The sequence below is a fragment of the Psammomys obesus genome, unplaced genomic scaffold (genome assembly GCF_907164565.1).
Source record: "Psammomys obesus unplaced genomic scaffold, mPsaObe1.curated_primary_1811, whole genome shotgun sequence".
Lineage (NCBI taxonomy): Eukaryota > Metazoa > Chordata > Mammalia > Rodentia > Muridae > Psammomys > Psammomys obesus.
In genome coordinates this window covers 42175978-42191879 of record NW_026585504.1, presented here as the reverse complement: position 1 = coordinate 42191879, position 15902 = coordinate 42175978, and the positions used below count along the sequence as shown (strand labels likewise).

Sequence of the window (15902 nt, the reverse complement as noted above, 5' to 3'; positions counted from 1 at the left end):
TCTTCCTCTCTGTTCTTACCATCCACCTTTGTCCCAAACTCCCTTCGGGGGCCTCCCTTCCTTACTGTGTGGCTAGCAGCCTTTCTCAGTTGCCACTTCTGAGATTTGGGGGCTTGGTGGTTCTACTGGCAAGAGGCTTAGCGACATTTTTTTTTTTTTTTTTTTTTTAATCTGCTCAATGCCAGAAGGGCTAGCAATCATGGCAATCATCTCTCCAGTATCCCCTCCCGAAGTTTATACCAGGCTGGGTCAGGCAAATTTTTCTGACCATCCCTTGTTCAGCAGACAGCCAATGGGGGTAGGGAGGGGACCTGGCCTCAACTGTTCCCCCGAACCCCAGCCTTGTTCTGGAGCAAGTTAAGGGGAGAGGGAAGAGATTCTTAGTGATTGGAACCTGCGCAAGGAGATAACAGGCCACCAGAAACAAGAATCTTGGCATCCAAGAAGCATAGTCATGTTGCTCCAGACTGGGCTGGTGGCTCGAGGTCAGAGAAACATTGAGGACCACAGCTCATCACCTGACGGCCACACCCAGGGCCGTCGAGTGATGTCACACAGTTAAGGCTGTTTCGTCTGGAAGCCAAACCTTGAGTGCACCCTCACCTGGCACCCAGCATGAAGTCTTGTGAGGTGTATCGTGGGGTAGCTGGTGGCACCTCAAAGGCACAGGCTTTTTTCAGACATTCCCCCCCCCCCCCCCCCCCGCGTGCTAGGAAAGCTTTCAAACGCCCTCTTTTGTTCTTCTTAACCACATCCAAAGTGTATAGGAGATACACCCTCCCTGGGTGAAATCCAGATAACATAGGGTCTTTCTCGTCCTACATTATCCCAGGTTTCCCTTCCCCAGATTAAGAATCAGGTCTGAGTGACGCTAACACCTTATCCATCCACCCTTCCCAGGGCAGCTGGAGGACAACCAAGGTCTTGAGAAGGACTCCCCCTGGCGGCACAGGCCTAGCAAACGCACGTCAGGGCTCTGAGTCTCTTTCTCGTTGCTTTCTCTTTGGCCTAGTTCCATGTTCAGGTTACCGGGTTGAGAGGCGTTTCCTCCAAGCGTTCGGCCACTTCAGTTGCCTGAGTATCTAGAAACCAAATGTGGGACGGGGGCTGGGATGATGAAGTGTGTATTTCAAAGGAAGCCCGTGTTTCCCTGGCTCAGGGTCCCCCGTGGGCTCCTTGCATCGGGGGCAGGGCTATGGGAATGACCCCTAGTGCTCATCACAGCACCCTGCTCAAGGCATGAGCCCAGAATTCCTGTAGAGACTCCTCCAGTGTCTCTGGGTGCCCCTGTCCATTCCCCGACTCGGCTGTCATTGCCCACCTGAGTGTCAGTGCTGTCCCTGATACCTTCCAGAAGATTCTATTAGAGTCTTCTGCTCTTCACACCCTCCCACTGGCTCCTGCCTGTCCTCTGTGTCTGCACTTTAAGAAAGTATTTGCTACATAATCCCCAAAGGGGTCACAAGCCACAGGTTGAGAACCACTGAGCTAGGGGGGAGGAGAGGAGCGCAGAGGGTACCCTGAAAGGTCAGTTAGGTCATTGTTTACTGACCTGTGTGACAATCATCCACCCATCGTCCTCCCATCCATCTATCCCTCCTCCCTAGCTACCCACCCATCCACTCACTCTGTCATCTCTCCACAACACATCCTCTCTTCCAACTACTTCTTGCTCGGTTTGCTCATCAGTGTGTAGAAGCCTTGCTGGCTCGCACACTGTCCAGGGAAGCCTTTGAGAGGGTAACGGCTGAGCTGAACTCTGAGTGAAGAGCAAGGACCACACGTACGAGGTGGGCGGGCACAGAGAACAGCAAAGATGAGAGCAGGAAGCCCTCAGCAGAGGACACAGGGTTACAGATCACCGGAAGACGACATGAAACCAAAATGGCCATCGAGGGGCAGATCAAAAAAGGCTCGAAGGCCACGGAGGAGTATGAGTTGTGTCCTATGTCTTCACACTTGCCAGGCTAGCCCTCTAAGTTACAACATTAATCCCACTGGAGTGTTTTGAACACAGAGTTTACATGGTCTGAATAGCCTTATGTTTGATGAAAATTCGTATTTACTCTCTCTGTGTGTGTGTGTGTGTGTGTGTGTGTGTGTGTGTGTGTGTGTGTAGTCGAAGAACAATCTGTGGGAGCCATTTTGCCAGCCTTAAATACATTTTAGATACTTAATTTTAAGCTATTAAAGTGACAGATACTCAGGTGCTGGAGAGAGGGTTCAGCAGATAAGAGCACTGGCTGCTCCTGCAAAGGACCCAAGGTTGGTTCCCAGCACAACTGTGTGCAACTCGTGAGTACCACATGAAAATAAAAATAAACGAATCTTAAAAGCTGCCAGTGCTGCAGTGAAAGAAATACAGCATATCAGGCAAAGCCTTCTCTCCATCTCCCTGCTGCTGGGGCCACTTGCAGAGACCTCCTGGTCCATCAATCACCCTGGGTGTTCGATACTGCTCCTGTGTCTAGTCAGCTTGCTCTGGTGAAAGCCCAGGGCAAGCTCTCTTCACACTACCAATCTACGTGGGTGCTAGGATTTGAACTAGAGTGCTCGTGGCTGGCTGCCCAGAGCCCTGTCCCCCAGCCCCGGAACATTAATTTTTACCAAGAGCCTTCCAGCTGTTGAGCAGAGGTGAGTCAGCTCAGGCCTCTAGTTGGAGACACGGACCTGCGCGTGCAGGCTGGGAAGAGGAGTGTGCGATGACAGCCGTTCACGGCACGCACGCTCACATTTCTGCGGGCCTCCGAGCACTGCGGTGTGGTCGCTCGTCTGAGCAGACGTGCCGTGGTTATGATCATGTGACTGTTATTACAGTTTTTCCTTATGACATCTGACACCATTCCATGTGTCCTTTTAATAATCTACATTTTTTTTTTTTTTAGTTTTACTCTCTGGGAGTTCCTTTTCTTTTTTTCTCCCTGTCCTCACCTGTCTCCCTACCCCTTCTTTCTCCCCATCTCTCCGTCTGTCTGTCTGTCTGTCTGTCTCTGTGTCTCATATACTCAGGCTAACCTCAAACCAGTTATCCCCCTGCCACAGCCTCCAAGAGGTAGAATTAGATTAATTTTAAATGGTCCTACTGACTGCTGGATAGACAACAGACATGAGAAACAAGGACAGGATCAGGGTGAAGGGCACTTAGAAAAACAGGCTCATGCCTTTAATCCCAGCACATGAGAGGCAGATCTCTGTGAATTTGAGGTAACCTAGTAGTCTACAAATTGAGGCCAGGACAGCTAGGACAGCCAGGACAGCCAGAACAGCCAGGACAGCCAGGACTACAAGACAAATCCTGTCTCAAAAAAAAAAAAAAAAAAACAACAACAAAAACCTAAGATGTAAGGGTAAGGCTGGGGAGATGACTCAGGAGTAAGACTGTGAGACCCTGCTGTGTGAGCATTTGGACCTGAGTTGCAATCCCCAGCATCTACACAAAAAGCCAGGCATAGCTACTAGTGGTTGTAACTCCAACAGTTAGGTGCAGATCCTAAGAACTTCTACTTTCCTTCTTTTTTTCTGTTCTGGTTTTGGTTTTGGTTTTATTTTGAGACAGGGTTTCTTTATGCAGCTCTGGCTGTCCTGAAATTCTCCCTTCTGTCCTAGAATTTGCTCTGTGGACCAGGCTGGACTTGAACTCAGCCAGCCTAGTCAAAATGGGTGAGTGTCTCCTTCAGTCTCTCTCCTCCTTCTTCTTCTGAGATAGAGTCTCACTACGTAGCCTTGGCTGGCCTCGAACTCACTATGTCAACCAGGCTGGCCTTGCACACACAGAGATCTGCCTGCCTCCTCTTAAGCGCTAAGATTAAAAGTATGCACCACCAGCTGGTCGGATGGTTGACCACAACTTTAATCCCAGCACTCAGGAGGCAGAGGCAGAGGCAGAGGCAGGTGGATCTCTGTGAGTACGGGACCAGCCTGGTGTACAGAGTGAGTTCCAGGACAGCAAGGGGTATACGGAGAGACCTTGTCTCACAAAACAAACAAGGGAGCAAGCAAACAAAGAAGGCATGCACCACCACATCCAGAGAGAGACTCTGCTATAAAGAAAAAAAAAGTGGAGGGTGATAGAGACTCTGGCTTCTGTATGTTTGCTTATTCATCTGCACATTCGAATGTATACACACACACACCTAAAACAAACAAAGGCTTATACATATTTAGGAGAAGTTTCGAAGGCATCACAAATATACACATAATATAAAATTTACCATCTTAATCTTTTAAAATTATTCTATCTATCTATCTATCTATCTATCTATCTATCTATCTATCTATCATCTACCATCTATCATCTATGTCTGTCTATATGTGTGTGGACACACATGTGTCATAGCATAGGCATGGAGATCAGAGTCAGTCCTCTCCTTCTATCACGTGGGTCCTGGAGATCAAACTCGGGTTGTCAGGTTGGTGGCAAGTGCCCCTGTCTGGCCACCATCCGAATCATCCAGTGGAATAATGGATCCTAGTAGAATACATCCACAGAGGCTGAGTGTGTGAGCATGGTGGTTCATGCCTGTGATTCCAGCACTTGGGAGACCAAAGATAGAAGATCAGGGCTAGCCTGGGTGAGTAGGCCCTGTCTCAAACAAAACACATTCATGTTGTTAGGTAACCATCAGCACTGTCTCGAGAACTCATCTTGTCAACCTGAAACCCTGTGCCTGTTAGACAACTGTGTATCCTCCAACCTGCCAGCCTTGAGCAATCTACATTCTACTTTCCTTCTTTTTTCTGTTCTGGTTTTGGTTTTGGTTTCTTTTGAGACAGGGTTTCTTTGTGCAGCGCTGGCTACCCTGAAATTCTCCCTGGCTGTCCTAGAATTTGCTCTGTGGACCAGGCTGGGCTTAAACTCAGAGACCCATCTGCCTCTGCCTCCCAAGTGTTGGGATTAAAGGTGTGTGCCAACATTGCCTGGCTCTACTTTCTGCCTATGAATTTTATTACTTCAGGAAGGTGCAATTTTCCTTTTATAGCCAGCTCATTTCATGTAGTGGAATGTTCTCGAGATTCACCCGTGTCATAGCACATGCCAGAATTTCTCTCCTTTTAAAGGTCGAATGATATTCCACGGTATGAGTCCAGTACATCTTGGAAAACAGCTGTGCTCATGACCCAGACCACTAACTTTGCTTAATGGCTCATCCTTTTTTTTTTTCTTTTTTAACTTTTACTTCTATATTTATTTAAAAAGCTCAAACTTATGTTGTTGCTAAGCAACACGCTATAATGTAGGACATTAAACATACATAAAATTCTTGTATAAAATATGTATACATATATACATATATAAACATATATGCTTTTTTTTAAAAAAAATGGCTGATCTCTTAATGGATACTTCTGTGGTTTCTACTTTCTGCCATGGTGCATAACACTGCATGACCATGACTATTGGTTTACACAGTCTCATTAGGACTCTGACTTATACTCACTTGATGTATACTCAGAAGTGGACTTGCTGAACTTGCTGGATAGTAGTTCTTTCTTTAGTGTGTGAGTTTTAAAAAAGTATCTATCTGTCTATCTATCTATCTATCTATCTATCTATCTATCTATCTATCTATCTTTTTATCTTTGAAACAGGGTCTCACCTTGTAGCCCTGGCTGGCTTGGGACTCACCATGTAGACCTGGATGGGCTCAAACTCAAATAGAGAATCCACCTGCTTCTGCCTCCCAGAACACTGGTGCGCACCACCACACCAGGCTGTTGGTCATTATCTTTAGCTGTGTGTAGTGGGGGGGTGTGCATGGGAGTACGTGTACATAAACACAAGGTGCCCGTGGAGGTCAGAGGCTTCGACCACCCTAGAGCTGGGGTCACTGTCAGTTAAGCACTGCCTGCTGTGGGTGCCGGGAGTTGAGCTCAGGTCCTCTGGACGAGCAGCGAGCGCTCCTAACCACTGAGCCGTCTCCTCAGCCCCTCAGCCGAGGTGCTATCTTTCATGACGGCAGCAGCAGCTTTGCAATCCCATCAACAACACACAAGCACCCATGTTCTCAACAACACTTGCCATTTCCCGTTGTTACTGTTGGTTTTTAGAGAACAGTAGTCATGGGGCTGGCGCTTGTTCACGCACTCCCCACCCCCACCCCGAAGCAACTGTTTACTCTTCTTTGCGACTGTTTTTCCTCCGCCCACTAACCTTCTGTCCATCTCACATCCCCCTCCCACCTAAAAAAATACACCAAGTGTCTTGGCCGTGCCAGTCCCAGGGCTAGATGCTGGCCGGCAAAGGGGATACAGGGGTTGCTAGAGTCAACTCCCCATCAGGCGAACAGTCAAAACTCCAATAAGCAGGATACATGGTAGAGAGAAACACGCACCAGGAGGCTTCTGCCCTTCAGGCCTCAGAGCCACGTCTGCAGACTTTTTGGGAGAGGCAGTGGTAGTAATTCCCAAGAAGTCTTTTTCTGGTTTTTGGCCCCTCTTTTCTTGATTTGTCTCTTCTCTGGTTTTTGTTGTTTTGTTTTGTTGTGACATGGTTTCATGTCACTCAGGCTAACCTCAGCAGCTCCCTGTAGAGCTGGCTTTGATGGTCTCTTCTGTAAAGGTTCGTTTTCATTATTTTTAACGATGTGCAGGTGTATGTGTCCGCATGTGTGGACATGGGCAGAGAGCAGAGGCGTTAGAGCCCCTGGAGCTTGATCTATATGTTGTTCTGAGCTACCTGACATGTTGCAGGGAAATGAACTCAGGAAGAGGGTGAGTGCTCTTAACCTATGAGCCATCTCTCCAGCCCCTGATCTTCTGATCTGAGAATAGTTCGACTCTTCTGAGCATGATCCTGGCCTTCAGGCTGGGATTTCTGTCCCTAGGAGATAAGGCCAGCTAGCAATACCTTTTTTATTTTTATTTTTATTTTTATTTTTATTTTTTTTGAGACAGGGTTTCTCTGTGTACACTTTCTTTGTAGACCAGGCTGGCCTTGAACTCACAGAGATCTGCCTGCCTCTGCCTCCTAGAGTGCTGGGATTACAGGTGCTCTACTGTGCCCGGTTAGCTGAGTGACTCTTGAGTCTTGATGTCTTGTAATCTGAATATCATTTTGTTTTCATCCTAGTGACAACTAAGTAAGAATAGAAATGAGTGGGTAGGAAAAATAAAAGATCAAGACAAATGGATTGCCAGGTGTAGTGGTACCCGCTTGTGAGCCAGCACATGAGGCCAGCCTGGGGTCTACATCAAGACCGTGTGACGGATGGGCTCATTGTTGGCTGGGTGACTGGGTGATGGGTGACTAGAGAGGTGGATAGTGGTTGGATGGATGGGCGTATACAGACAGAGGGACAGGAACATCAGTGGAGGCTCTCAGGGCCACCATAGGTCTTCTGTACACCTGCAGGCCAGAAGAGGGCACCAGATCTCACTATAGATGGTTGTGAGCCACCACGTGGGTGCTGGGAATTGAACTTAGGACCTCTGGAAGAGCAGCCAGTGTTCTTAACCTCTGAGCCATCTCTCCAGCCCACCATAGGTCTTCTTAAAGCTCACATTACTTACATTAATAGCCTTGATCTCCAAAGCTGGCACAGTGTGGTAAGAGCTAAAGATTGGAGTGCAGTAAAAGCCCCTGGAATTACACTAAAGTGGGTTTGGGCCATGACCCTACACTACTGGAGGCTGATGTAGACAGAAACTTAACATTTTTTTTTTTTTTTAAGTTTTGAGATAAGGTCTCTCTGTGTAGTCTTGGCTGTCCTGGGACTTGCTATGCATACCAGGCTGGCCTTGAACTCACAGAGATCCACCTGCCTCTGCCTCCTGAGTGCTGGATTAAAGGCAGGACCTAACCTCCTGAGTCACAGCTTCCTTCACTGTCCAAAGGAAGGGTCCACTCTAGCATCTAGCTCCTCAGAGCTAAAGTAGGGGTTAAGGAGATAAAGTGGGTTACATTCCTAGAATGAATTCACTGTAAGTCAGCACCAGCGACCCCATCAAGCACTGAGACTTTCTGCATGGTGGGTGCCTTCAGGCCGTAGAAAAGAGCTATCACCAGATGTCTTTGGGTTTTATTGCTGTGAAGAGACACCACGACCAACACAACTCTTATAAAAAAAAAAACAAAAAAACAAAAAAACATTCAATCGGGATGGCTTACAGTTTCTGAGGTTTAGTCCATTATCATTATGGTGGGCCGAATGGAGGCAGGCAGGCAGACGTGGTGCTGGAGAAGGAGCTAAGAGTTCTACATCTTTTCTTCTTTCTTCTTTCTTCTTTCTTTTTTCTTTCTTTTTTTCTTTCTTTCTTTCTTTCTTTCTTTCTTTCTTTCTTTCTTTCTTTCTTTCTTTCTTTCTTTCTTTCTTTCTGTTTGGTTTTTGACGACAGGGTCTCTCTGTGTAGCCTTGGCTGTCCTGGAATTGCTTTGTAGACCAGGCTGGCCTCACACTCACAGTGATCTGCCTGCCTCTGCCTCCCTGAGTGCTGGGATCACAGGCATGTGCCCTTGTACCCAGCTGAGTTCCACATCTTGATCCTCAGGCAGCCAATGAGACTGTGCTTTGCTGTGTTCTTAGCTTGACCTTAAAGTCCGCCTGTGTAGTGACACACTTCCTCCAACAAGGTCATGTCTTCCAGTGGTGCCTCTCCCTCTGACCAAGCATTCAAGCATAGGAGACATTCTCAAACCACCACACCAGATATGTAAATAACATGATGATATCATCTGATGAGCTGAGAGTTATGTTAATGGCGTGTGGGTGGCTTCTAGGCAGAAGTGGTACAATAAATCGACAAAAAAAAAAAAGTTAAACACTGCATCTGTGAGGAGTTCCAAGCCGGGTGTGGTGGCGCATACCTCTAATCCTGGCACTTGGGATGTAGGCACAGGAAGATTGAGACTTCAAGACCATCCTTTGCTACACAGCAAGTCTGAGGCCAGCCACACTGTGAAAGAAAGAAAGAAAGAAAGAAAGAAAGAAAGAAAGAAAGAAAGAAGGAAAGAAAAGAGGAGAAGGAGGATGTGGAAAGAGAGTTGTCTAAAGCCAAGCATGATGGTTCAAATCTATAATATAGCAAGAGGATCAGCATGAATTAAAGGCTAGCCTAGACTACATGCTAGGTTCTAGGCCAGCCTGAGCTATGGAGTGAGACACAAGAAACAAAGATCAGGAGGCCTGAAAGGCTGACCTTTGCTCTCTGAATGATTTCTCGGACATTCTTTCTGGGAGTCCCGTATTTGGAATGAGTTGGCTTGCCAGACTGTTGGTTACATAATTGCCTGGGCACCCAAATCAAGGGGAAAGGTGAGGTTTTGAAACTGCTGTGGCTCAGACGGTGTCGGCCACCACCTTCAGGAGGCTGAGAGCGGGAGAGTCCACGTCCCAGCTCCCCACTCTCCAGCCCCTCCCCATGGCAGAGCTTTCACACTGTTGTCACATCCACATCAGCTCTGGGAAATGCCACCTTAGCATGGTGAGTTAGCAGATATGGAGTGGAGCCCGACAGAGTTAGGTCAGATGCCCCTCAGCCCACACCTAGAGAGCTTCTGGCCCTGGAGCTGGAGTGGGCTGGGGGGTAGGCAGGTGAAGGTAAATGACAGTGGCTGGGAAGGTGCTGGAGGCGGTCTACTGAAGAGGCAGCTGGGCCTGCCATCCAAACCCCTGAGCCCCGCTATGCCCTTTCAGGCTCAGTGAGCTTTGGTTTCGGTCCTGGGGCTCGAACCCAGGACCTTGTATGTGGGAGGCAGGTGATCCATCACTATGCTGTAACCCCAGCCTTTTTGTTTTTGTTTTGAGATAAGATCTTGCTTTCTAGCTCAAGATGGCCTCAAACTTTAAAAAAAACAAAACAAAAAACCCACATTTTAAACTATTTATTTATGTCTCTTGTCTCTGCCTGCCTGCCTCCCCCCCCCGTGTGTGTGTGTGTGTGTGTGTGTGTGTGTGTGTGTGTGTGTATGTGTGTGTTTCTGCTTTAGTAATCCGGAACAGGGTGTTGTTGAATCTTCTGGAGCTAGAGTTATAGAAGGTTGTGAGTTGCCCTGTGGGTCCTGGAAACTCAACTCCAGTTCTCCGTAAAAGCAGCAAGTGCTCTTAACCGCTGAGCTATCTTTCCAGACTCAGGCCTCAAACCTTTGTTTTTGACTCAGTCAGGGTCTCAGTATATCTACGTGACCTGGAACTTGCCATGCAGACCAGGCTGGTCTTGAACCCACAGAGATCCATCTGCCTCTGCCTCTAGAGCGCTGGGATTAAAGGCATGCACCACCATGCCTCACTTGCCTTTGGTTTTCTTCCTCCACTTTCTGATAACTGAAATTACAGATGTGCTAACACAGGCTCTTCGGAGTAAATATGAGTAAGGTGAAAGTAAATGTTCTTCCCTGGTGCCATGTTCTACTCTAATTACCCCCCACGCATTAGACAGCTCGTTTATCCCACACAGCGTATGAATAAGATGGGTATAAATTATTACCCCCACTCAGTCGAGGAAACCAAGGCCCAGGACCATGTAGCAGTCAGTGTGGCAGCCAGGCTTTGGATACAGCTCCAAGGCACGTGCTTTTTCTTGTTGGTGCCTGGCTCAAAAGATATTGCATGTGGACAGAGCCTTGGTAACAATCTTTTAAGTGAGGAATCAGAGGCTCAGTGGAAATAAAATGTCTAGGTTCACACAGCACAGCACAGCACCGTTTAGCGGGATAAGGAAGCAAGAGCCAGGATTGTAAGCCCAAACCTCAAAGAGGCTAAGTCTGGAATGATTACAAGTTCAAACTCAGCCAGGGGGAGACCCTGTCTCAAAACAAAAACAAAAACAAACAAACAAATAAAAACAAAAACCCAAAACCAAACCAGCCAACCAAAAAAACAGCCAGGTGGTGGTGGCATACTCCTTTGGGAGGCAGATCTCTGTGAGTTGGAGGCCAGATTGGTCCACAGTATGGGTTTCAGGACAGCCAGAGCTACACAGAGAAATCCTGTTTCAAAAAACCAAAACCAACCAGCCAAACAAACAAAAAACCCAAGACAAAGATGGGTGAAAGGCACTTCCTGCCCCCAACCTGGGTTTGATTCTTGGGACCCCTGAGGTGGAAAGAAGGAACTAGACGTCTAGAAGTTGACCTCTGACCTTCACACACACATGCACAGCACATTTATCTCCTCCAAGTAAGTAAATAAACAAACAAACAGAAACATAACTGTAATAAAAAACAATTCTGTGATATCTAGTACACAGCCTGAAAGCATACGTCATGTCTTAGAGGTTAGGTGAGTGAGGATGTGTTAGTGTGAGACACAGTGAAGGTCACAGACACACACGCCTGCGTGTACGCACGCGTCACCTGGTTACTGGCTACTTGCCCTGGCCCAGCACCTTCCAAGCTCCTTTAGGTCACATGAGGTAGTCCCTCTCTTCACACCGCATTGTTTTATCTTTCTTCCGATTGTGTTTATTTATTCCCGTGTGCACGTGCGCGCTCACGCTGAACTCGGATCGTCAGGCTTAGTGGTGGGAGCGTTTACCAGCTGAGCCCCGTACCATACTTCCTTTTGGACCCCACATTGTGCCCAAAGAGTCCCTTTGTTCCTAGGAAAGGTGCTGGGCGAAACCACGCCACAGATGTTCCCAGGGCTGTGTGGCTGCTTCCCAGAGTTGGCTCCACCCTGCCACAGACACCAGACACCCACGGGGGCTTTCTGGGGAAATCTGTTCCTTCAGTCTCCCAGGAACCTGGGTGTGGCTGGCCTTGGCTTTACAGTGGCAGCATTACAGGTTTGGACAAACTGGTGTGTGAGAAATGTCAGCCCCGTGACTTTTACAGTCATGCCCTGGTCATGTGACAAGGACCCTTGCCTGTGACTGTAGGTGGTCAGGAGCCTGTGGAAGGTCACAGAGGCGGGAAAAGGAACTGGCTCTTCTGAGGCCTGCTCTGGGTCTGGAAACCCTTACAAACGTGAGCTTCCTTGTATTCTCCCAATAACAGTTCCACCTGTTTAGTAGATGGGTCCACTGAGGCCAAGGAGGCCCAGGCCTGTGCGAGGTCACCTAGCCAGCAAATGACAAAGCCAGAATTCAGACATAGGATCAGAGGCCCGGGTCGCTGGGGCCAGTCAGGAAGCAGGAGAAAGTGTGAGAACCCCACCGGCATGAATGGTGGTCCAGGATCTGACCTCCCCATTGCTGAGGGCTTTAATCTTGGTGTGTTAGGAGACATCTCCAAGCCTCAGTCCTTTCTCTGAAGTAGCAGTGTGGTAGAGGAACATTACAGGAGATGATTACTTTAAACTTTCTGCTCCGTCTGAATGACTACCGTGTTATTACGTCCTTTACCTGCCCTGGCTCCCTGGCTCACCCCCTCATCCCTGGCTGTCTCCACAGATCATTACTGGGACTTCTCCACACACCATGTACACAGCGAGTTCGAGAGCTTCCCTGAGAGCCATTTCACGGAGCTGCAGAGCGTGCAGCCCCCGCAGCTGCAGCAGCTCTACCGTCACATGGAGCTGGAGCAGATGCATGTCCTTGATACCCCCATGGCGCCGCCCCACGCCAGCCTCAGCCACCAGGTGCGTGCTGCTGGCTGTCCCCCGGCCCCCAGACCTCCAGGCCTGTGGTGAGGCATGGGAGCTTCACAGGAAGACGAGGAAGGCTCTTACTCAATGTGGCTTCCTGCTCCATGGAGCCAGTGGCTGGTACCCCAACGGCTGTGCTGACCTCCTGACAGAAGATGGACAGAACCCATATGATCTCCTAGCCCTCAGCCATCCTTTCCCACCCCATTTCTGTTGTGGCCCTCGGGGTCCTCCTGACTGCAGTCTCCACTTACTGTCTCTTCACGTACGCAGAGTCTGAGTCACTAGATGCTAGCCTGGCCTGACCCCTGGATCCCTAGTATCTTCATTACCTGCCCTTCTCTGCTCCAGGGACCCCAACCCCAACCACTGGCCTCTGCTGCCTTTTCATTGGCTCATCACCCCCCGATGAAGCCCCCTCGCTTTCTTGTAATCAGCTCACTGCCCCAGCACCTCCCCTCCGTTCTTAGTCCACTGCCAGGCCAGGTGGCCCCTTTGCATGCATGAGAATAAAACATACCGTCACCTGCCCCAAACCAGAGGCCACAGTGTGTGTGTGTGTGGGTGGCAGGCCCAGTAACTATCAGCTCATTGCACCCTGCCCTCAGCCCTGAGTGTTGGTCCAGGCTGGCCTCTACTTGCCCTTCTCGGTCTTCCTGGTCCTGCTGACCGTATCCCCTGCCACAGCCCTGGGCCGTCCCTCACTGACTGTAAGCCCCCCTCCCTTCGCAGGTTCCCTACGTGCCCCGGATGGTCTTCCCTTACCAATCCTTGTCCCCAGCCCACCAGCAGAGCTCTGATGAGGAAGAGGGGGAGAGGCAGAGCCCCCCGCTGGAGGTGTCTGACGGAGAGGCTGATGGCTTGGAGCCTGGGCCAGGTCTTCTGCACGGGGAGACAGGTAGAGTTCAGCCCGTGATCCAGCTGATCCTAATGCGTTTTCGTCCCTTGCATATTCCCAGCCATAGCCAGCTGGCCCAGTAGCTATGTCTCAGAGCTGTGTGTGTGTGTGTGTGTGTGTGTATGTTTGTGGATGCTTCTCTAGCTGTGCAGGCCTCTAAGTCCGTTTATTGTGCGTGACCAGGCATCTCTTCAAAGTGTGTGTGGGGGTCTCTGTGTGTACGTCAGTACTTGTGTGAGTGTGTAAACGGGAGACTGTATGTGTTTATGTGAAGGACTGAGTGTGGGGGGAACGTGGGTGAGTGCCTGTGAGTACGTGAAGGCCTGTGAGTGTGTGAGGGCCTGTGGGTGTATGTAAGGTCCTGTGAGTGTGTGGAGGCCTGTGCATGTGTGAGGTCTTGTGAGTGTGAGTAGCTGTATGTGAGGGCCTGTGGGTAGGCATGTAGACACGTGAGAGCAGATATGGATATATGTATGGGTACGTGTGACATGTAGGTTCGAGGACGTGGGAGTGGGCATGTGTGTGCTTGCACCTACCATGGCCGGGAGGAAGTACTGGGAGGGTGCCCGGAAAGCCCTGGCGTCCTGTCCACACCCCACCTGGGCGCCCCTCTTCTGCAGGCAGCAAAAAGAAGATTCGCCTGTACCAGTTCCTGCTGGACCTGCTGCGCAGCGGCGACATGAAGGACAGCATCTGGTGGGTGGACAAGGACAAGGGCACCTTCCAGTTCTCGTCCAAGCACAAGGAGGCACTGGCGCACCGCTGGGGCATCCAGAAGGGCAACCGCAAGAAGATGACCTACCAGAAGATGGCGCGCGCGCTGCGCAACTACGGCAAGACGGGCGAGGTGAAGAAAGTCAAGAAGAAGCTCACCTACCAGTTCAGCGGCGAGGTGCTGGGCCGCGGGGGCCTGGCCGAGCGGCGCCTCCCGCCCCACTGACCTCCCGCAGGGCCCGCCAGGCTCCCGGCCCCCGCCGGCCATAGCATTAACCCCTCGCCGGGCAGGGACACAGGGTGGACATTCCCAGGGCCGAGGCAGGACTCGGGGCCCGGCCTCGCCCTCCCGCGCCCGGCCTGGCCCGCCCCGTCCCGCTTCGCCTCCCACCAGGACTCTAGCCCGGCCCAAGGGCGGCCTGGGCCTCGGACACCGCCCGAGGGTCAGCCTGGCTTAGTGGCCACGGTGCTTCCTTGGGAGTCTGGCGTCAGCACAACTTTGTATATTGAATGTTCCTCTTGAGGCTTTCCCCAACTCCCCTCCCCCCTTCCCCCCTCCCCATTAGCTTCCCAAAATCAAGTAAAATTATTCTCAGCTATTCTCCCAGCACAGAGTCTCATTCAAGAGTTTGTGTGTGCCTGGTCCAGGGTGCACAGACGTCTCTCTCCTCGTTTATCCACTGGACATGATGGAAAGCTGGACCCGTGGACCACAGACACACAGTGGCTGTTTCTAGTAAAATAAGTCCTGCTGTCAGACCCAGGGAACATATTGAAAGGTCCCTCCGAGCCAGGCCGGGGAGGCGTAAATCTCAAAGAAGCTTAAACTCATGATCTACTGAGTGAGACAGGACCCAGCAGTGACAGTGGCCAAGCCAATAGCAATGGCGCAGGTGTTCTGATCATTTAGCTTCCTCTGGCTTTGAGGTGAGGAGCCCCGTATCCCCCCATTTTATAGAATGGGAAACCGAGGCTCGTAGCCGTTAAATGATTGGTTCAATAATGTCACACGGCTGGGTCCATCAGGCCAGCGCAGAGCCGAGGCTCTGCTCGTTTGGAAATCAGGAGTGAAGTCCAAAGCTCCAGGCATCACCTGGCATTCTGGAGGTTTTGGTGGCGAGCCTAGCCTTTCCCAGCTGGACCATCTCTAGCCCGGCCACAAGGTGTTGTTAACAGAATCCTCAGGTACAGCACTTTGGTACCAGGGGAGGCAGACAAGGGCCGTCTAGCTTCAGTCACAAGGTGTAGGGAGAGTGCAGGCAGGTGCAGGCAGGAAGTGAGGATCCCAGGGGTTGAACTCAGCTCATCAGGCTTGGCATCAGGTACCTGTACCCACCTGAGCTGTCTTGTTGGTGGTGCTCAAGCACAAGTTTTTAAACATTAAAAAAAAAAAAGTTTTGCCTGCATGTATGTATGTGTACCATGTGTGTGCCTGGTGCCTGTGGAGCTTAGAAGAGGCTGTGAAGTCCCTTGGAGCTGGAGTTACAGATAGTTGGGAGGACAGAACCTGGGTTCTCTGCGAGAGCATCAAATGCTTTTTTGTTCTTTGAGATACAGTTTCTCTGTGTGGCCCTGGCTGTCCCGGAGCTTACTTTGTAGAGCAGGCTGGCCTCGAACTCACAGAGATTCACCTATCTCTGCCTCGCAAGTGCTGAGATTGAAAGCGAGAGCCACCATGCCCAGCTGCAACAAATGCTTTCACCACTGAGCCATCTCTCCAGCCCCACACCAATTCTCGGGAAGACTCAGAGATAAGCAGAGTGGTATAT

General features: G+C 50.1%; 1 protein-coding gene across 2 annotated transcripts in view; it reads left to right on the top strand.

Annotated features, from left to right (window-relative positions):
* The window catches only part of Spi1 (Spi-1 proto-oncogene), an 18422-nt gene extending 3704 nt beyond the window's left edge, over positions 1 to 14718 (top strand). For both annotated transcript variants that reach the window (XM_055604360.1, XM_055604354.1), the window contains exons 3-5: positions 12328 to 12515; positions 13254 to 13419; positions 14040 to 14718. In XM_055604360.1, the coding sequence (XP_055460335.1) occupies positions 12328 to 12515; positions 13254 to 13419; positions 14040 to 14359 (674 nt within the window). In that variant the 3' untranslated portion in view covers positions 14360 to 14718. The remainder of the gene's footprint in view (positions 1 to 12327; positions 12516 to 13253; positions 13420 to 14039) is intronic.
* The last annotated feature ends 1184 nt before the right edge of the window (positions 14719 to 15902 follow it).